We start from the raw sequence: 22,236 nt of genomic DNA, 5'->3' as shown, positions 1-22,236 counted from the left end.
CAAGCAACAGGTAAAGGTACAAAGGCGATCAGAGCTAATAATTCTCAATTGTTTTGAAATATGAATTTTCAAAGTATTTTAATCTCCAAATTCCATCTTCTTGACTTTTACATTCCCATTTATTTTGTCAGCAGTTTCTAAGTGGCAACAGTCCGTGACCAAAGGTCTCGTATTTTGTAAGATATCGTCGGATGCTTTTATAGCCACGTGATTGCAGATTGGATAGACAGTTTAATGCTCCCTCTGAGATACTCCATACTTCACAACACAGTTCCAAAAAAATAGATAGTTGTTCATCGGGATCAATTCCATCGGCCGTTGAACCCTAAACCGGACAGCTTGGGGAGGTACACGTGCCACTACAGCACCATCCTACCACGCTTAACCCAGAGGGTTTGTCTTGCAAGGTCCGAGCTCTACAGTTCATGTCAATCTGATACCCCTGATGCTACACATGTGCTTGGATAAATATACATAGTGTCAAGGTGGTTATACAAGCTGAAGCTTCATTCGAAGCTGACACCAATGTACACACATCTGTGCTACATACGTCTTGTGAGTAATGGCTGGTTATGCAGCTTTTGTACTATGCTTGTCAGTTGGCATATCGCAGTGCTAACTATTGTGACCACCAACGACATTAAAGTTGGTGGAGACTTGTACTTGGAAACATTGCTGTTTACTTTCATGCCCAACAGAGCTGTGGGTGGGAGAGAGAGGGGGGTCAAAGTTGTTTCCCCCCCCCCTCTTAAGGAAAATGGTTTATGAGCCAAAAACATCACTTCTAATTCAATGGCGTCAGGAAACTTACCCACCCCTGGCAGGGAAAAAAGTGTCATAGCATTGACTGGAAACAGAAAAGGACCAACATCCATGCCAAGGTTCATTGGTGCCTTCACGTTGGATTGGGGGGGGGGGAGGTGGGGGGGGACGTTTTGAATCATGTTTTTTTTTTCCAATGAGTTGTCACTTGCTCTTGATGAGGAAGATTTTTTTTCCATGACGGTTATACCTCGAATTGCTTTGTGCTATGAATTTTGACCCAAAATTAGTACCATAATATTTAAAGCCTTCAGCAGACTAGATATGTGCCTAACTTGATCCTCCTTTCAAACATTATTACATTATACTGATAATTAACCAGCTTGAGCAAAACATCTGTGGATGCATCATTCATGGGATTGTTTAATTAAGCCTTCGTCTCATTAAGTAAACATGTTGTGGATGTGTATAGCTCGGTTCCGGCTCTGCGCAGTGATACGGAACTTTTGAACCACTTGCACGTTGGTGATGTGAGCGCTTCAGGGCATCCTTGATTAGATTGTGAAGATTATGAATTATCTTCATTAGATTCTGGAGAGATGTGAGATCTGGCATCTTTATAGTTATGCTGTGATGGTCGCCTGCTCTCACGATCCAATTGAGAGCATTTGATGAGGGGACCATTTAATGTTATAAGATGTCTCGAGATACCCAATGCTGAATTAAAAAGTGATGGATCATTTTCTTGTCTCGTTTTCATGGTCGACATTGGATCCCTTCACTTCTTTCCTTGGATCCATCAAGTACCGTCTTGTAAGCTGGGTATTAAAAAGAGAAAATGAAGAAATATAAATCTGACCTGAGCATGTTGTTGCTTGCCATGAAGAATGTGCCAAATGATGCACTCCTCATATGAAACAACCTTGCTTTCTCGCACCCTCCACTTCACTGTAAACAGCCCGAATACACGATGTCACGTAAACGTAGTGAGTAAACAAACGACTCCATCTGCTTTCTGACGGGTTCCTTCGTTTGTCTCCGGGGGTTTGCAAGGTGACACCATGACCCACAATCTGCGCCAGCACCTGGGTTCCTCTTGCGGAAACTCTCAATTTTGCAATCCGACGCTTGCTCTGAAACATCGTTTTTCCATAAGCTTGTGTTGTTTATTTTTTTTCTCTCATTGCAAGTTTTTAACCTGGCGTTCATAACTTGTATTGATCACCAAGTTTGGGATATGTGTAATCCATAACCCGATCAAGTTTTGTCTTAATAATGGGGAAAAAGATTGACTTTTTTTTTTGTTATTCTTCCAACAAACTGTTTTTGGGTCGCCAAAATAGGTGACCCTTATTGTCAGTAATTCTGTCTGTTTGTTTGGATGTTTGTTCGTTTGTCATCAGCATAATTGGTAGTAAATGTGGGCCAATTTTGACCAAACTCGGGTGGTAGGTACATCTTATGACCTAGTGCTTTGGAAATTGTGATGGTTGCTAGGGACGCTTTGGTTCCCTAGCAACAACCGAAAAACCTTCAAAATCGGCACCGTTCACATTAAATCAATTCCAAAAGCCATTATCCCACGTAGGGTTATGAAATTTGGCACGAATGATCTACAGGTGATGCCCTATCAAATATATTCTGGTTTTTGTGATATATGGAATACTTTACCCGCGTGTCCCCTACAATTAGGGTATGCGCGAAAATTTGCAAAAATTGAAGGCCCCCGAGCGACCAGGTGAGTGCATCGATACGAATGAAACTTTGCAGGTTCATGGTACGGAATGAGCACTACAACTTTGCCTCAGGACATATTGACCGATTTCGCTTAGGTCAGGGGTCAAAGGTCAATTCGTGTAAAAATCGATAGTATGCGAGAGCTGGAGGTGCCTTGGCGCCAAATGCTACTCCTCCGAGGGTTATGGTCGGATGGTCATGAAAATTCACACTAATCATCTGTAATACATTGTGCACAAACGATCAAGCCGGATTTTCGATTTAGATCTTTGTTCACCCACAGCACCCCCTCAAACTTTGGGGATTTCCGATTTCAAACCGCATTTTCGGTACTTTTCATTCAAATGGATACTGAGTAGTTATCAGTAGATGGAACTGGATGAGATTTGATATGCATAATCCTAAGGTGATTCCCTATCCGCTATATGACATCCATTTTGCTCTTTATCTTATATTTTCCATGCTCGGTGACCCATCGCCGCCTCCCTGCTTGTGATTTCTTTCTTTCTTTTTTGGGGGACTAATTTCACTCTTGAGAGGTGTTCTGAGATAATTTTTCAAACTCTTCATCCCCCTCAGTACAAGCAATATTTAATGTGATAAATCTGACCCTCTGTTGACAAGAAATGTCATTATCTGGAAACTCTCTGTGTTATGGATGACTATTTTCTTATTACTATTATTATTATTAATTTTATTATTATTATGATTATTTATTATTCCTACCTTGTGGAGTCAGCCTGGGATAGCGGTTCTGGCCCACCTTCCTGGAATCTGCTCGCCAGACCTGACGCTTGGGCGGTAGGAAATTTGAAATTTAGCCAGGGTGCTGGCAATAATGCGTCAACTCTTCGTGAAAAACTTTTTTTTATTCTAAAATAAAAATATTTTGACGTGGTGGTGTTTGCAGACTGGCCCTCATTCCATATGCATTGATGCCTCATCTTGCACATGAAAAAAACGAATGATCGCTTAGAGCTAAGCTGAGATTCCAACCCAGGATAGATGGGTTATGGTCACTGATGACATCATAATACAAAATTAAATGTTTTGTCAATCAGCAAGGACCCTCCTCATGTCGCCTGATGTTCGAAAGAAAGTGCAATGAGATTTGTACCAGAATCTGTACCATGGATCACATCAAACCTCATGGATCTCTGTGGTTGAGTGTCTTCTCCGAGTCTTGGAGGTCAACGATTCGAACCCGACCCCGGCCTAGTCATACCAAAGACTTTAAAAATGGTACGTCCTTGCAGGTGCTCAGAATTGAAAAAAGATAAAGCACGGGCAAGCAACCGTACCTTGGCAACCATTGTGTGGGCTTTGATGAGCCTCATAGTCGCATCCTGTGGTGAAGTTCATGGAAGGTAACTCGTATTATTCAGGAAGATTTATCAACTTTTCAAATTGAAATAACTTTTCTTTTGTTTCCTTACATTGATAACTAGCAAAAACAACCTGCTGCTTCACTGACTGGTGTATTAAGAGGAGGAGGGGGGAGAGGGTTGAGAGAGGATGGGATGGAGAGGGAGGAGAAGCAAGGAAGGGGCAGAGAGTGAGGAAGAGGGGGGAGTGGGGAGAGCTATCCTCACCAAACATTGCTGCACTGCAGGAGGGAGGGGTGTGAGGATGAGGAGGGAGAAAGAGAGAGAGAGAGAGGGTGAGAGAGAGAGAGAGAGAGAGAGAGAGAGAGAGAGACAGAGACAGAGACAGAGAGAGAGACAGAGACAGAGACAGAGACAGCGACAGAGACAGAGACAGAGACAGAGACAGAGACAGAGACAGAGACAGAGACAGAGACAGAGACACACAGAGAGAGAGAGAGAGAGAGAGAGAGAGAGAGAGAGAGAGAGAGAGAGAGAGAGAGAGAGAGAGAGAGAGAGAGAGAGAGAGAGAGAGAGAGAGAGAGAGAGATATGGATGAAAAAAGAGAAGAGAGAAAGGTGAGGGGTGGAGGTGGAGTTAGTAAAGAGAATGATACTGTTGCGGCCCAGGGTTGGAGCGAGAAGACCATGAGGGGGGGAAAGCGATCTCGGGTTCCCAGCAGACTACCCGGAATCGCAGGCCGTCGCACACGGATAACTCTGTGACGTGGCGGGTCGCTAACCGATCATGAACACCAATAACTCAACCACCTGACCTAGGGTCCTCCGTCTAAGGTTAATTGGTTACCTAAAATAATCACGTGACCTAATTGCCGGGGAACATGCCCTCGGTACGCCTTGTCTGAACTGGGTCACCTTACCGGGTTAGACGCAGCCGAGCAAAACTGCCAAGAAACGTACCGGCTCGTAGAACAGATCCTTGGGAGATAAAGTCCCGGCTCGGCTAGGATACGGACCATGCTGGATCGATGAAGGAAAAGACGAAAATGAGGTGGGAACATTTCTATACAAGCATTTATTAACAAACAGGCAAGGAAAAATATGTGGCACAGTGAATGGATTTATTATTATATGCAAGCAGAGATAGTAAGGAATTTGTGGGGTGCGACAACAAGGCAAGCAACTTACTAAAGCAGACATAGAGCAGACTTATCCCGATATATCTTCTACACTCTTAACTTAGGCTAGGACAGGCGCCATCACATGCACACACACAAAACCCGATGAAGATGAGATAATCAGAAAGAAGAGACGATGAGGGCTAACAGCCTTGCAATACCTTGCATGGTCGGCCGACCACGCTACGCAGTACGTTTTGGGGGACGCTCTGACAGTGCGTTGTCTCCTGCTTGGTTACTGTGCCAGGCTCAGCGCGTGCTCCACACTGGTCCAGAGAATAGGGGGAGCCAGCAGTTGAGAAGGGCAGTGGGTGGAGCCAGTAGGCGAGAAGGGCGGTGGGTGGAGCCAGCAGGCGAGAAGGGCGGTGGGTGGAGCCAGCAGATGAGAAGGGTGGTGGGTGGAGCCAGCAGGCAAGAAGGGCGGTGGGTGGAGCCAGCAGATGAGAAGGGCGGTGGGTGGAGCCAGCAGGCGAGAAGAGCGGTGGGTGGAGCCAGCAGGCGAGAAGAGCGGTGGGTGGAGCCAGCAGGCGAGAAGGGCGGTGGGTGGAGCCAGCAGGTGAGAAGGGTGGTGGGTGGAACCAGCAGATGAGAATGGCGGTGGGTGGAGCAAACACACACACACACACACACACACACACACACACACACACACACACACACACACACACACACACACACACACACACACACACTGACACAAACACACACACACACACATTGACACAGACACACATACACACACACTGACACAGACACACACACACTGACACACACACACACACACATACACATACACTGACATTTATTAGTACAGATGGAAGCACTGCCTTTCGCTTCCTCTTCTTCTTTTCTTTTTCTTCTTGTTTTCTTTTTCTTCTTCTTCCTCTTTTCTTCTTCTTCAACGGTCACTATTATCCCACATTGTGGGGTTAGCCAGGGGAGGCTTGCCCCAAGGCTTCACGAACCAGCTGGCCAGGTCTGGCGTTCGACGAGTTTGGGCAGGCCTGGTGGCCTGCCCTGGTGCCCTGGTGCCAGCGATGGCTCGTTTGCTTAGAGGTGAGTGTGCCAAGGCTAGTTACCTTAGAGGTGAGTGTGCCAAGGCTAGTTACCTTAGAGGTGAGTGTGCCAAGGCTAGTTACCTTAGAGGTGAGTGTGCCAAGGCTAGTTACCTTAGAGGTGAGTGTGCCAAGGCTAGTTACCTTAGAGGTGAGTGTGCCAAGGCTAGTTACCTTCGAGGTGAGTGTGCCAAGGCTAGTTACCTTAGAGGTGAGTGTGCGAAGGCTAGTTACCTTAGAGGTGAGTGTGCCAAGGCTAGTTACCTTAGAGGTGAGTGTGCGCAGGCTAGTTACCTTAGAGGTGAGTGTGCCAAGGCTACGGTTGGCGCTAGTCAATGTTCTTGTTCTGTCCACACGCCATGTGGACTTGGAGGTGAGTGTGCCAAAGCTAGTATCTTAGAGGTGAGTGTGCCAAGGCTAGTTACCTTAGAGGTGAGTGTGCCAAGGCTAGTTACCTTAGAGGTGAGTGTGCCAAGGCTAGTTACCTTAGAGGTGAGTGTGCCAAGGCTAGTTATCTTAGAGGTGAGTGTGCCACTTGGCCATCCTGCTAGCTCTTGTCACTTGGTGTTAGGGTTCGGTTTAGGGTTAGGGTTAGGGTTAGGGTTCAGGTTAGACACACACACGATGGGCCAGACACACACAATACGTGTCACTCTGTTGAGAACTGTCCTGACATTTGTTCGAAGAACTGAATTAAACCTCTAAATGTATCTCTCTTTGTTACGTAAAAGATACATATTTATGTTGAAATTTATTTTCATGAAAATTCAATCCAGGTTCTGGTGCCCACCCACTCGCATCGTGGATGTAGTGTACGAACGTTTTGGTTTATTTCCCTCTTGTTTTTTTTTTTGTTTTTTTCTCGGTGTCAGAACAATGGCATCACAAGAAACAGATTTTGTTTGATCCACAAATGTATTCATCTTCGATAATATGGCACGAGATGCAAAACAACAGCTTCTCGCACCCTTTTGTACGATGTGCTGAGAGCGGAATGAATTGGGAATAAACTCTCAGTAGACCTGCCAGCACTCTTCATGATGGGTGGGCTTTCCAAACTGCTTTGACGAGAAGTTGCTAAGAGGTCATAATGTTGTATCTGTGAAAGACCCCCCCCCACCTCCTTCCCCAAATAAAATTAATAAAAGTTGTTGCATAAATATCCTTTAAATAAGGGAAAAGTTTGAATCGGAATCTTGTTTGGCGGCTCTTTTGTGCAGGAACACAGAGCGAGATGACAGTGACAACGTCCATATCGAAGAACTTTGCATCTCGTGTCAACCGCGACGTTCATTAGCTGACGGGGACTCCTATCGGGAGTTGCACATTTCCATTTCGAGCCAGCACCGTGCGGTGCTGTTTCTCTACGTGCCTTCTTGTGCCTCTTGCTTTATTCAAGCAACGCGTTAATTGTTTGCTGCGCTCTGTCAGACCTGCCTGAAGTGTACCTGCTCTGAGTGCTCCTGATTAATTTCCCCCTCTTTTGTTGCTCGTACGTTACCTGGAACCGCTGTTCATCGCCGATGGCACTTTGGTGTTTTTGCTGCCCAAGCTGCGTGTTGTACGAGATCTTTTATTTGTTTGGTTTATTTATTACCTTTGCCACCGAAGGTGGAAGGAGGTTATGTTTTTCACCCCTTCTGTCTGCTTGTTTGTCTGTGTGCAGGATATCTCAAAAAGTTGTGGACAGATCCGGATGAAATTTGTGGACAGGTTGGGTGTGTGACAAGGACCAGGTCAGGTCAGGTGTGGGAGCATGTGCCAGAACAGCACGTCGCTGTGTCCACTTTCCGCCAATACTCCAGGGGCCTCCGTCTGGCTATCCCCCAAGCAGATGCCAGGCCCATCCCCATCTCCTTGAGATGACGGTCAACCTGCTGCAACCATGAGGCACGTGGTCGGCCCACTGGCCTCCTCCACTCATGAGACTCCCTCGCTGAGAGAATCTGGTGAGCAGGATCAGCGTCAGGAAAATGAGTCACATGTCCATACAGCCGCAACTGACGCTCACGGACTATGCAGGTAACAAATCTCATCCGAGTCTCTCTCAGCAACCGCTCGTTGGACACAAAATCCGACCAGCGATAGCCAAGGATTCTCCGAAGAGACCTGGTACCAAAGGAATTAAGTCTCCATCAAAGATCCTTGGTCAGAGTCCAAGTCTCGCATCCGATTAGATTTTGGACCAACCGATTAGATTTTGGTGAAGATCCGGATCCGGATCCGACTACTAGAATTTTTAAAGTGATTCTTCACCGTTGAGAGATTGGGCCAAAAATGATATGTGGCACAATATTTCAAAAATGTAGTGGGCCTGATATGTTCTCGTGAATCAGGGCATTGCATGGCGGAGGTATGCGCTCTGCCGAGTGCCCTTCTAGTTTTTTACTTATGTATTTGTTTGATTCCCAGGGCATAACTATTCGTCATGGCATTGGTGTTTTGGGGTTCAAAGTCTTTTTGGGGCAAGTTACCCAGTACGGGGCAAGTTGACGTCTGAACCGGGCCTGGGGAGTCATGGATTCACTGGATCATGGGGTGTAGCTCTGTCAGTACCTGTGCTGGAGGACGAAAGTCTGAGTCTTCGGGTCCTTCGTGCTTCCAGTCTTGTTCTTCGGATGTGAGACTTTGACTCTTTCCAGGGATCTGAGATGGACACTTAATTCCTTTGGTTCCAGATCTCTTCTGTGAATCCTTGGCTTTCACTGGTCGGACTTTGTGTCCAACGAGCGGTTGCTGAGAGATTTGTTTCCTGCATAGTCGGTGAGCATCAGCTGTGGCTGTATGGACATGTGGATCGTTTTCCTGACGCCGATCCTGCTCACCAGATTCTCTCAGCGAGGGAGTCTCGTGAGTGGAGGAGGCCAATGGGCCGACCACATTCCTCGTGGTTGCAGCAGGGTTATCAGCATCTCAAGGAGATGGGGATGAGTCGGGCATCTGCCCTGCGGGATGGACAGACGGAGACCCTTGGAGTACCGATGGAAAGTGGACGCAGCGACATGCTGCGTTTTGTGAAAATGTGAGAGATCTTGTGATCTGGCACATGCTGCAGAATCTGAATCATATTTGCCATCAATGACATATTGAACAAAAGCGTCCAGAAAAACGTACATTCTGCAGCTCCATGAGTCATATCCGATTCTGAGAGGGAAAAAATATAAATCGCTGCTACCGTTGTTTAACCTACGTCTTCCTGTTGATACCCTTAACACCGGGATTTGCCCATTATGAAACAGAATGAGTCTTCACCAAAGCTGGTGCACTAAGTTTCATCTAATGTGTTCAGGTCCAAGGCCACACACGACCAAATGAATCCACGAAGAGCTGGTGCGGTTGTAATTTCGATAATGCAGTACATGATACCTGGTTTGGATAGGTCAATGTGAAAGTTATCCTTATTAAATGCCGACTGTTCCCAGATATCTTGACCACGACAGGCTCTACTCTTGTGATGTGAGGCCAGGATAATGTGGGAATACAGGATGCAGGCAGTTATGCTGACTGCCAACAGAGTGCCTCTGCCATTCCTGGCGCCTTGTCCCACAATACATTTCACATGGCAAGGCTTCAAGATAGCATAAAAGTCCTTCAACACTTTCTTGATAACAATCACCAGGTAGATTGTTTTGGGTTTTTTTTGAACTTTATTATTGTTACATTCGGCATTGTAACCTTTTCTTTTAAATTTTTCCCCCCAAACCAATCCCTAGGCTTCTTCGGAGCGACTACACACTAACGGTGCACATAAACGATTACCTGGACATCTACTGTCCCTACTACAGCAACGAGGCCTTCTCCAGTGATAGTGGCGACTCTTTCTTATCTCTTGCAAATCGAGAGCGATACGTCCTTCATATGGTCAACCATACAGAATTCTTGGCCTGTGATGCTCACAAGGGCTTCGTCCGCTGGAACTGTGACCGGCCTGGTGCGCCCGGATCGGGACTCAAGTTTTCCGAAAAGTTTCATTTCGTCACGCCTTTTTCGGCCGGCTTTGAATTTCGACCTGGCCGTGAATACTACTACATGTGTAAGTAGCACATCATTGGTTTCCTGTTTTTTTTGCAATGCTTTAAAAAATGGGACGTTCTAATTTGTTGTCGATTACTTTGCTTTGCAAATGTGCTCGTAAGGACGCCACAGTTTTGTTTGTTTTTTTTCCTTTTCCTTTTTCCAAGAGCATGGAAGATTAAAAATAACTGCACCGTATACAGCAATTGTATGCATGGCTGTGAGAACAGTAGCTAAAGCCACATTCCAATTACAATTAACACCATGTAGCCTCACCAACTCCGCGATCGCGTACTTCATGCCTACCTGATGCCTCAAATGTTCATCGTACATTCCTGCGATGATGAATTTGAAATGGAATAATCTGTGTCACCATAGCTCTGACCTCCTCTGTGTAATCCTCTGCACAAAGCCAAAATCTTGGGAATTACAACCCGAGCTTTCCTCTTGAAGGGACGATATTTCTTCAAATCTTCCCAGGATCAAACCGAAAGGCCGGTCTCTCTTCACTCTGATAAGCTCGTACCAGAGGCAGCTGCTTTCCATCAGTAGCTAAACCCACCTTCATTCTTGCACTGGTTAACCACCGTGGCCTGTCTTTTCTCGAATGTGGACCTTGCTCCTTGCATTCCATTTTGTTTTAAACTGCCTTCCAATATTTTTTTGACATTGGCTTTAGATTCGTTTTTTGTTCCCCCCCCCTCCATGTAACATTGTCCTGATCATTGTGTTACCAGTGTTCTCTCTCTCTCTCTCTCTCTCTCTCTCTCTCTCTCTCTCTCTCTCTCTCTCTCTCTCTCTCTCTCTCTCTCCCTCTCTCCCTCTCTCCCTCTCTCCCTCTCTCCCTCTCTCCCTCTCTCCCTCTCTCCCTCTCTCCCTCTCTCCCTCTCTCCCTCTCTCCCTCTCTCCCTCTCTCCCTCTCTCCCTCTCTCTCTCTCTCTCTCTCTCTCTCTCTCTCTCTCTCTCTCTCTCTCTCTCTCTCTCTCTCTCTCTCTCTCTCTCTCTCTCTCTCTCTCTCTCTCTCTCTCTCTCTGTCTCTGTCTCTGTCTCTCTCCCTCTCTCCCTCTCTCCCTCTCTCCCTCTCTCCCTCTCTCCCTCCCTCTCTGTCTCTCTGTGTCTATGTCTATGTGTCTCTCTGTCTTTCTGTCTCTCTGTTCCCTCTTGGATTACTCCGAGCATGATACCTAAAATCCCTACCGAGGAGGTTTGAATCGTAACCAAATAATTTTTAAATGGTACGTGCTGCTTCATCGCTTGGCGCTCAGAATTTTAAAAAGCTGAGGCACAGATAAACAGCCATTGGTTGGCAACCATTGTGCAGGCAAGATGAGCCTCAATGACTGCTGTCAGGTTGAAGTTCCTCATGAAGGAACTCGTATCGTAAAATCATAAAACTTCATTGTACGAAAAAAACCAAACCCGTGTCTGTCCCTAAATTGTAAATATATGTCTTGTGAAGCCGAATAAATGGCTATAGCCTTCCGACTCTGCCATTTAGCTCTTTTATTGAGAGTAACCTGCCAGAACAATCAAGGGTACAAGTCCAAGGCAGGATTATTGCTTCCTCTCCATGTGTATTGAGAGAAAAAAATAGTATACTGCATTGCCAGTCAGCTGCAGAAGTGAGATAGATTGATAGAGGAGATGGTGTACACACTGCAGGGTATGATATACAGTTTAAATTTGGAAAAAGGTATTTTTTTTCTTGATTTATATAGATAGTTGCTTTCTCGCTGACATCAGATGAAAAACGTTGTTTCTCACAGCGACTCCGGTGGAACAAGCCGAGGATGGCAGCAAGCGATGCTTTCGTCTCCGTATCTCTGTTTGCTGCCCCACAAGTAAGCTCGCTCTTGAAAATGACTTTTTGTACCTCAACTCTTATGAGTGTTGGCAGGGTTTGCAGTGTCGTCGGAACGGGCGGATATCCAGGCCAGAAGTCTGGGAGTGGCCGGTTCTGACTCACCTGCAACCGATTTATCAAGAGAATGTATCATTTCCATAAAACGAACTTTGACATGTGCTGCTATGCTAAGATATCATTGGCTCCAAAATACCAGCTAAAGTAATTTAGAATAGTTCAACAAGACAATGGTCTTAGCCTTATCTCACTAACAAATCGAAGCAAGAGAGACCACATTAAGATGGTAGTCAAACTAAGAATGTCTAAACAATTTATGAAGGTATGTTAACCACCGCCATGAGAAATGAGGAGAAGCTGTCGTTTTGGGTGCAAATCCTTCATCGCAGCAAATCATGGTTAACACCTGAAACTTGTCAATTGCCATTGATCTACCTGTCCTACGACGCAGATCGACACTAGCTTTCAACAGCAAGACTAGTTCTTCATTCCATGTGGGCTGAGAGTGTGCATGTCGGACTAATAATCAAATTGATCAGAGGGCGAAGGTTTTGTGTCAATTTCTCTTTTACTTTTTGGTTTTAAAAATGATGCTTTTATTGTCAACGTTTTGCAGTTGTGTTTGTTCTGCACTGCCTTCACAAATGTTACGAGTGTAGAGTACGTCTTCACGCTGGTACTGTGTCATGATTGTGTTGGTGTGCTCAGCACCAGGAATGCACTTCAGTAATTATGTAAGGCACATAAAAAGCTATTTTAAAATTTAACATCTCCCCAAAAATTGTCTAAAATTCCACTCGTATTTAATTACTTGGAATATCTCAATAAGACAATGGTGTTAGCTTAAAAATGACAAAATCTGTGCTTAGATGAGAACTAAGAGTTTTTTGGAACAAGCTTTAAAAATTTTCATTTTTGCACTGACCAACTTCAAGACAGTCTGTTGCAATCCATGCCATGAGAATGTCCAATTATCAACTTTGGAGTTGTATACTGGTATTTGCTTCATTTTTTTTTTTTGCACTCTGCTTACTTTCAAACTGATAACTTAGTGTACAATGTGTTGTCCTTGTTTTGTTTTTGTATAATCGCTCACAAAACTACTTTTTCAGCTCAAATATAGAATGTTACTCGTGAATTGTAGACCAATGTAATTGAAACCACAGGGGCAAGTATAGTACTTTACCGGCCCTGTTTTGGCAACCCTTTCCTCCCTCTCACAACCTCAGAGGGTCACAACGATTCCCCGCACTCGACCAACCCTCCTGGGAGAAAAGCGAGTCCAGGAAGGCAGGATAAGGAGCATAGTGAGTGATAGTACTAAATCCCTTTACTTTCTACATCTGTCTAACTTCTGGCAAACACATGACCTTTTCTTTTTCTTTTCTCCTTCTCCTTAATTTACTGGTTCTTTTCTTTCCTCCTTTGCATTTCTTCTTTGCTTCATGTCCCACCCCCTCTTTCTTTGTTTCCTCCACCCCGACACCGACCCCCCCCCCCACTTCCTTTGGGTACCCTTTCCTTTGTTTGCTATTCCAACTTCCTTCCAACCTTGCCTTTCCCTCCTTCCCTCTTTGCCTTTCCCTCCTTCCCTCTTTGCCCTTCCCTCTTTGCCTTTTCCAACTTCCCTCTTTGCCTTTCCCTCCTTCCCTCTTTGCCTTTCCCTCCTTCCCTCTTTGCCTCCTTCCGTCCTCCCTCTTTGCCTCCTTCCATCCTCCCTCTTTGCCTCCTTCCCTCCCTCCCTCTTTGCCTCCTTTCCTCTTTGCATTTCCCTCTTTCCCTCCTTCCCTCTTTGCATTTCCCTCTTTCCCTCCTTCCCTCCTTCCAACTTTGCCTTTCCCTCCATCCCTCTTTCCTTCCTCCGTTCAATCGTTGCCTTTCCCTTCTTCCATTCATTTGTTGCCTTTCCCTTCCTCCCTTCATTCGTTGCCTTCCCCTTCCTCCGTTCATTCGTTGCCTTCCCCTTCCTCTGTTCATTCGTTGCCTTTCCCTTCCTCCGTTCATTCGTTTCCTTTCCCTTCCTCTGTTCATTCGTTGCCTTTCCCTTCCTCTGTTCATTCGTTGCCTTTCCCTTCCTCCCTTCATTCGTTGCCTTTCCCTTCCTCCATTCATTCGTTGCCTTTCCCTTCCTCCGTTCATTCATTGCCTTTCCCTTCCTCCGTTCATTCATTGCCTTTCCCTTCCTCCGTTCATTCATTGCCTTTCCCTTCCTCCGTTCATTCATTGCCTTTCCCTTCCTCCGTTCATTCGTTGCCTTTCCCTTCCTCCGTTCATTCATTGCCTTTCCCTTCCTCCCTGGGTAATTCCAGCATAACGGACATAACATTGACACAAAAATTGCATCACTAATGTTGAAATTTTGAAAAGGTTGGCCATATTACAGAGAGTTTCTTTATTACATATCGTAATTAGTCTCTATGGCTTTCTGATATTGGTACAAACCCCACTGTGTAGTCTACTACTAAAGCAAAAATCAACATTTAAGAGGTGTAACGGACGTAACATCAAAATGGACACAACTAAAACTGGCCATAGCACAATTCTTAAATCCTGCGAAATAACGAATTTGTATTATACCTTTCATTCACGGTAAGCAAACTAAGCATTAGTGGCATACTTTCTATATTCCAACGATACGATCTGTCTGTTTGTTAAAATATTTTGAAAAGTTCACTGTAACGGACGTTAACCCAGCAATGTAACGGACATAACCCATGCGAATTTTCCAGAAAATGAGTGGACCCCTCAAGGAAAATCGTATATTTTATAAATAATGGATGAGTTTGCAAAGAGAAAAATTATATTTTGATCAAAAAGGCATTAGACCGTGGACTGTAGGCGTGAATAACACTAAAAAATGTAACGGACGTAACAATGTGCACCTGGTACAATAAAATGCAAAAAAAAGGTATACAACAGTGGAAATGTTTCAAATATTATACTACAGCCTGATCCTATATCAGTAATATTCATCAGTGAATACTACTTCGGATTAAAACATTCATCAAATAGCCATATTTTCGACAAAATGATCACAGACAGAATGACTAACCGATGGAAGACGTTGAGGCAGTTCTTTCAAGATGGCCGCCAAATCACGTGACATCATCCAAGGAGTAAATATCGCATAAATTATGAAAATTCAGACCTAACTAAACACCGTCCAACAGAAATCCTTTTGAAAAATACATTTTCAAATTTTATGCTTCATGTCCATTATTACGTGGAATTACCCCCCTTAATTCGTTGCCTTTCCCATCCTCCATTAATTCGTTGCCTTTTCCTTCCTCCGTTCATTCATTGCCTTTCCCTTCCTTTCTATTGCTTTAACTGCCCCCCTTGTCCTTTTGCTTCCCTCCTCTTTCCATTATTTCCCACCATTGTTCTCTCCATTTCTTCTCCTCTCCCCCCCCCCCCTGCCTGCTCTCTGTATATGTCACCTTTGCCTCCTTCCCCACCTGCGCCCTCCACCTTTTGTTCCCCCACCCTTTGCTTTCCCCCTATCTTGTTTTCCCCTGCCTTTGTTTTTCCTTATACCTTCCTTCATTTTTTCCCCTTCTTCTTTTTCCCCTATTCCATTTATTTCCTCTCTCCCTCCGCTTCACTCCATTTCTTTCTTTGTTTCTTAACCCATTTTTTCCTCATTGCTTCTTCCCTTGCCTTCTGGGTTCTTGTTCTTGTGTACTTCTTTCTGTCTGTCTCCCTTTTCATCTTCAATAAACCAAGCCTTTTCTTATTTTTCGCACACAGTCAATTCTTGGCCTCACAATGGCAGGGTCAGTTAGATTCCGTTTACCTTAAAATGGGTCGGTTAAATTACATTTGAGTATAAAAGTAACCGAAAAATGGAATTTCAGGCTAAAAGGTAACAATCGTCCGTAAATAACCTGTCTCGATCAGGGTATAAATCCAAGCCAGGATTCTTACTTCTCGTGGACCGTTGTGGTGGTAAACAACATTAATTTGTCTCTACTCTGTGCTTTAATTGCAGTTGAGGGGCGGAAGGCTTCACACGGCACGAGAAACGGCGCTACCAAAATCAGGCATTCACAGTGGACACAACTTGCGATGCTGGTACTCCTGGTTGCATTGTCGGTGACCTTGCACGTGTAGCTATGGAGTGGCACCATTCCGGCGGTTCTGTCAACATCAGCATCTCTCGGACTAGTTCATGACTAGAGGACCTGTGCGAAGGCGGATTCATTCCTGCCACATCATTTGGAGATCCTGCTCAATGGATGGGTAGTTCTGTGGAGAGCTTCGATCCACTTATGACGGTCTAGAACAGACGAGATACTTTTTAAGTCTTTAGAGTTTAAAACACTGTGAATCAGCTGCATAATTATGCAGTTAAAGACTTCATATTATGTTTTTGTTTAAGGGTTGCTTTTATTTTTTTATATTTTTGAACTTTTAATGAATCTTCACTTGTTGGTTTAATGTGGACCAACCTACATAGACGCTTCACAGATTTGATGTACAGTTTGTTTTATTGACTGAATTAATGGAGACCTATCTTTAAACACTCCAAATTATTACTGGTTTCTTAGGAAGTTGGTGTATGCCACTAAAGGTAAAACATTCTTTGCACAGAGGCCAACCTTGGTCTAATTGTGTGATCCATAGGATAGGGTCTGAAATACCTCTCCAAAGACCTCCTTAGGGACGCAATATAATCCTCCACAAAGCTCACAATTATGAGTGGAAAAATAGCCCATTTGGTCTTTTCTCCCTGGAATTCATTGATAAGCAGGAAATCTTCGAGCAGAATGTGCCACTCTAGCGTGTGCAACCCCCCACCACCCCAGCCTATGCTACCCCTCCCCCCACCTCCCCCAGCTTGTGCTGCCCCCCACCCCAGCCTATGCTACCCCCACCCCTTGGCCTATGCTACCCCTCCCCCACCCCTTGGCCTATGTTACCCGTCCCTCAACCCCCCAGCCTATGCTACCCCTCCTCCCACCCCCCCGGCCTATGCTACAACATAAGAGATGGAGCTTCTTATTGGCCGAAATTGGTTGCGAGTATAACAATGCGGTGTTTAAACAGCTTTTTTTCTTTCTTTCTTTCAAATGCTGAGAACAAACCTCACGCCAAGACCCGGTGTTGGCCGTATCATGTTTTAATGCCGTGTTTTAGACCCCCCCCCCCCCATGAAGATGAGTAATTTCAGCTGCTCGAAGGTCTTTGCAAGTACATAGGTGTGCAAAAAAAATTCATTTGCAGCTAGGCGTGTGCATGCCAGTGAAGAGCCGGTGAGTTTTGCTTTCCATACTGAAACGCTCTGCTGGAAACTCGCTGGGGTGGAGAATGAAAGGTGGTCTGCAAAGCTCCGATTACGGCAAAATATCAGGGGGAGGTGGATGGGGGGGGGGTGTGGAGGGAAATGATGGACCCTTTGCGAGGCTTTTTCTATGAAGTAGAGATGGTGATGGATAATCGTAACAAGTGAGCAGCACCCCACTTCACTGCTTTTATGTTATCATAAATGCGGTGACACGTAATATATTTTCAGGTGCACAACAGCAGTTTTGGAGGATGATAAAGAAAAAACTTTTTTTTTTATCTTTTGTCACTTTTTGGATCATGCATGCAACAACAGTTTTAATTCTGTGTTGCTTTATGTCTACAGGAAATGGTAAACATGTTTTGTTTGTTTTGTTTTTAATTCCTCGGTGTCGAGACTCCATTGTTAACGGGCATTCTGTTTCTTGGTGACTCGATTCCAATCATAGCACCAAGTACAATGAGTGGCTGTAATCTGTCCGACTACTGTTTGTGGGTTGGGGGGGTGTTCATTGTCTGCAATCCATGCCAAATGCATACGACAAGCCAACGATGATGAGGCCTTCACTGTCATGATTATGTTCGTTTTTTTTCTGGAGGGGAGTTTGCATTTTTCTCGAATGCTAATTTTTGGAGGGGAGTTTGGATTTTTCTCGAATGCTAATTTTCTGTATTCATACCTACTGGGTTTCAACATTATCTTGTTTATAGATGTTCAGATTCACAAATTGCCACCTGGGATAACAGCAGCTGGAAATCTTTTCGGAAAACTCCAAATTAACAATACGTTCAACAGGAAAATGGTCATGATCTCTTTGTACGCTGGCTATGACTTTCTCAGAGAAAGGCCCCGGTGTGTCCTAAAGAAGTGCGCAGGAGGGTGGTGTCCAAAGAACAGTTGCCGGGGGGCACAGGGAACAAAGGATATTGGCCAGAAATTCCTTGCATTCCCAAAGCCTTTCCCGGTATGTTTGCCCTCCGCCAATCTTTTATTTTTGGAGCAAAACCGTGTTTTTTATAGCACCGTGATTACTAACATGTGTTTACATGTGCCCGATAAGATAAGCAGGACACAGCTTGTAGCATTCTACAGAGCTGTCAGTGGTTTGTGATGTTTGTATCGGATTAATGCAGAATGAATGGGCCAAAACTTTGAGAATGAAAACTCAAACCAATAGCACTCAACCATCAACTGTAAGAAGGATCTACGATGTATGGAATACTTGATGTCGATTTTTATTTCATTATTTTATTTTATTTTCCAGACCAAGTAAGGATCTCTATCGATGCGATCGTCGCACATTTACGTGGGACCGATAATTGTGCAAGACCAGGAAGTTGTACATTTTAAGGTAATAAGGATATAGCTGAGAATCTAAATTATTGCTGAATGCACAGTATTATAAATACAGATGTGGATGCTGGTGTAGACTGGCTTAAAGCCTTGAACTGATTTTAATATCTTGCATAATGATCATATGAGCATAAATTTGTGTGGATCGTATCTGATTCGTATAAATATATCTATTTTGCAAGAAATGGCATGAGGGTCCATCTTGTGTATACAAAGTGGAAGGAGGAGGGAGTTGAGAAAATGAAGAACTGTCAGAAGGGAAGGATGGCCAGATGATGGAGAAAGGGGAAGAATGTTCCGGATGTATGAAGGAATGCTGCATTTTTGCATACACATCATGTAAACCCTTGTGGTTCTAGAAATATTCCAGCAGTGGCGATGGAATATAGCAACATGAACTACTTGGGAACAATTTGGTGAATAATATATAAGCATTATGGAGGATGAAAGGCAGTCGGATTGTGAATGAAATGTTTTTGGCACGGATACATTTCTTCACTCGTTGCCATACGTGAGTGGGAAATATGGGCTCAGAGTTGTATAAACCAGTTTTGTGTTTTTCTACGACTTGCAGTGAGGCGGAATTTGTACATAGATAAATTCGGCATACGATTTTAATAAATTGTTGACAAACTTGCCCTAAATGTGTCTAGTCTTACTACGAGCATTGCATTCATGCTTCGGGAAGGTCAATGTCTCTCCTTAATGATGATGCTTAAAGAGCAGGTTTTGGGTCACTGATGACCGCATGATTCGAAGGTTGTAATCACATTAATTATAATCGTTGGGCAATTATTTTCTTACATTTGAAACTCAAAATATGCTAAAATTAACTTTTAAGTCTAAACTTTTGTCAGTGATCAAAAAACAGTCCGGAAGTTACCGAAGATGCTATGATGTCACGTTCTCCAAAAACTTCGTGAACATTCGGAAACAGCGTGTGAACAATGGTGAGATGCGAATCAGAGAGTGATTTCAGCGGCGATGAAATTGAGTGTTTTCATTCCGATAATGCCGAGGACGAGTCGGAGGATGATGGGAATTTATATTATGGAGTTTCTGGCCCTGAGCCATATACATTTGAGCCACTTGCAAGTGCCAGAAAACGGCCTATTTCGTGTACAAGTGGCAGGACTGACTGCCCGGCAGTTCACACTGACAGACTCCACGAGACAGAGTGGTTTGTAGATTTTCATTTTCTTGTTCGATGCAAAAAATAATGTAAAGTTTGATTCGTTTGTGACTTGATATAATAATTTTTAACCCTCTCCGTCACTCAAGAGTCAGAAATAGAATGAATCAATAATGGACCCTAATATATTATACACCGTTGCCTTGGCGTTGAAGTCTTTCTGACAGCTGAGCTTGACCCCAGCGAAAGTGAACAGTTAGAATAAACCCCAACTTTCAAGAGACTGTTGTGGCATATAAATACCAAAACATGTTTAGCCTCATTGGGAAATATTCTACCAAATTTAGAAAAAAAAGTGGAAAATTGATCAATTTTTTACAATTGAAATGAAATAGCCCAATTTGCTGATGCTGTTAAAAAAAGTAATTTAATCAACAATAAGTTGATTTGTTGAGAAATTTTTTTCATGCTTGTGTTTTTCAGAAAGTTTATTTATGTGTTTTTCCATACTCTCTTTAAGAATACATTTCAAGGTTTTTCTCACTTAAACTCAACAATTGATTCTGTGACAGAGCAGTATCTGGAGAACTTGTCAACCAACAACTCATATTCACAGAGTGGTGATCAGATGTATTTATGCCTTCGTAATCCTCGGCTGTGAAATGGCCACCACAAATGACAAGTCTATCCAAAGGGTCCTCTTTACCCGTTTTCTTTGGGGGAAAATTCGTCCGTTTTATTTGTACAAATCTTATCCACTGCCGGCGAATGTTTGATTCCTTCGGGAATCGGTGGGAGCGATTACCCATTTTCCAGCCATTTTCGCAAAACATGATGACACACGTACAAGGCATGATGTACAAATATCCAAATAACTTTATTCTACAATAATTCAAAATTAAAAAAAGGATAATATAGACAGTTGCAAGCTCAAAAAAAGCGAAAGAACGGCCCGCTGAACTGGACACTTCTTCAATGAGTGAGTGAGCGTCTGCTTTGTTTTGGAGAATGTGACGTCACCATCCATATATGGCATGCGGCTGTTTGTTTTTTTCAACAGCCTCGAGAAATAACAACTTCGGAGTTAAATTTCATTAATTTCCCCAATAGTTAGGCAACCATAAAAGTTTGCATCAAACTATTTAATGCACATAAAATCATATTGATAAATTTTCAGAACATGTTTGGTGACCCACAACCTGCTCTTTAACATGCCAGGCCACACTGTGCTGGAAAATGCACTTCTAGCATCTCAGCTGGTATGTATTCATGGCCTAACAGCCTGAAATGCCATTGAAAGATGAAGCAATATGGTGCTGGATACTGGCTCCAGGCTCTTCTCCACGTGCACTTCTTCACTAATGGTGGAGCGGTGGTGATTAGCAGTGGCCGTTGGGGTGGGGTGGGGGGGTGGTTGGTGGGGGCTTGACACAGAGCAGAAGTTCCATGTGGTGTCTGAGGGAAAAGGTGTAGAGAGGGTGGGGATTGGAAATGGTCGATGTTGTTGGGGGTAGTGGGGGGAACGGTTGGGATACCCAATATGTACCAGTGACCACCTGCCATTGCATCGACGTTATCAACAACACCAGATGGATTGGTTGCCACGGGCAAAAGGCAACAGGGAACCAGCTGGAAGGAATGAGTGTGGAGTCCCATTATGAATTTTGGGAGCTTACTTTATATTTTTTTCCTGCTCGTGAGTCCAATATTTGTTTCCTTTGTGACCTTATGCGATTCTCATACTTTTCCCAATACATTCCACCAAAATGAAATGCAATCTCCAGAGTTGAGTTTTGAGCACCGCAACACTACTCATTTTCATATCGTAAGAACGGCCTTCTGTGTTTTCTGAGCCGTATTGCCTCAGATTTTGAAATGATTCATAAAAAATCATCTTTGCGAAGATTTACTCACTTAACTCGGTTTCTTCGTCACCCAGTCACAGCACCAATTATCCGCATTTGAAAAAGTCCGTTTGTGGTTTCTGCCAATTTAATTTATTTATTTGCATTCTAAATATTTCACCTTTTCCACTCCTTTGAAGGTTGTGCTCCATCGTGACTTGTGCCTGAATTGCCTTCCATTAAATTATGCTTAGTGCTTTTAATGGAACTGCTCCAGGCGTGCCACAGAACTTTTCAATCCCCTAAGCCTCGACAAGCCAAAGGAAGCTTAGCTGAGCCGGCTGTTGTCAACCTGTCCTGCTCTGGTGAGAGGGCTAGAATTTTCCGTTTTGATTATTTTTATAACAATAGTGTACATACACTGAGTGTGCAGGTTTAGGTGTAGGTGGTTTCCTCTATTAATTCCTACACACAGTAATCCGAATTAGTCGATCTAGGAGTAGTGTACAAATTGGGTGAATGCCATTGAATGGTTTGAGTATGTTAACTTCGGAGGAGTTATTCCATCCATGTAGTGGATGAGTAGTACGGAGTAAGTCTGGGTGAACATGGTAAAATAATTTGGTCTTGCATAACTCGCCGGCAGGAGGTGCCGTGCGTGGAAATGTGGTGATGGCTCACGTGATCCA

At 44.0% G+C, this 22,236-nt stretch overlaps 1 protein-coding gene across 3 annotated transcripts in view; it reads left to right on the top strand.

Moving 5' to 3' along the window:
• Positions 1–19,208, top strand: part of LOC147017557 (ephrin-A2-like) — a 114,208-nt gene extending 95,000 nt beyond the window's left edge. For 2 of the 3 annotated variants that reach the window (XM_085847252.1, XM_085847250.1), the window contains exons 2-5: positions 9,770–10,089; positions 11,837–11,911; positions 13,161–13,238; positions 15,923–19,208. In XM_085847252.1, the coding sequence (XP_085703378.1) occupies positions 9,770–10,089; positions 11,837–11,911; positions 13,161–13,238; positions 15,923–16,044 (595 nt within the window). In that variant the 3' untranslated portion in view covers positions 16,045–19,208. The remainder of the gene's footprint in view (positions 1–9,769; positions 10,090–11,836; positions 11,912–13,160; positions 13,239–15,922) is intronic. The other variant, XM_085847251.1, reaches the window with a different exon arrangement.
• Positions 19,209–22,236: the final 3,028 nt, after the last annotated feature.

Source organism: Eptatretus burgeri, chromosome 11 (genome assembly GCF_056783735.1).
Source record: "Eptatretus burgeri isolate ZD-2024b chromosome 11, Ebu_testis_v1, whole genome shotgun sequence".
Taxonomy (NCBI): Eukaryota; Metazoa; Chordata; class Myxini; order Myxiniformes; family Myxinidae; genus Eptatretus; species Eptatretus burgeri.
This window is presented reverse-complemented; position numbering and strand designations above follow the sequence as displayed.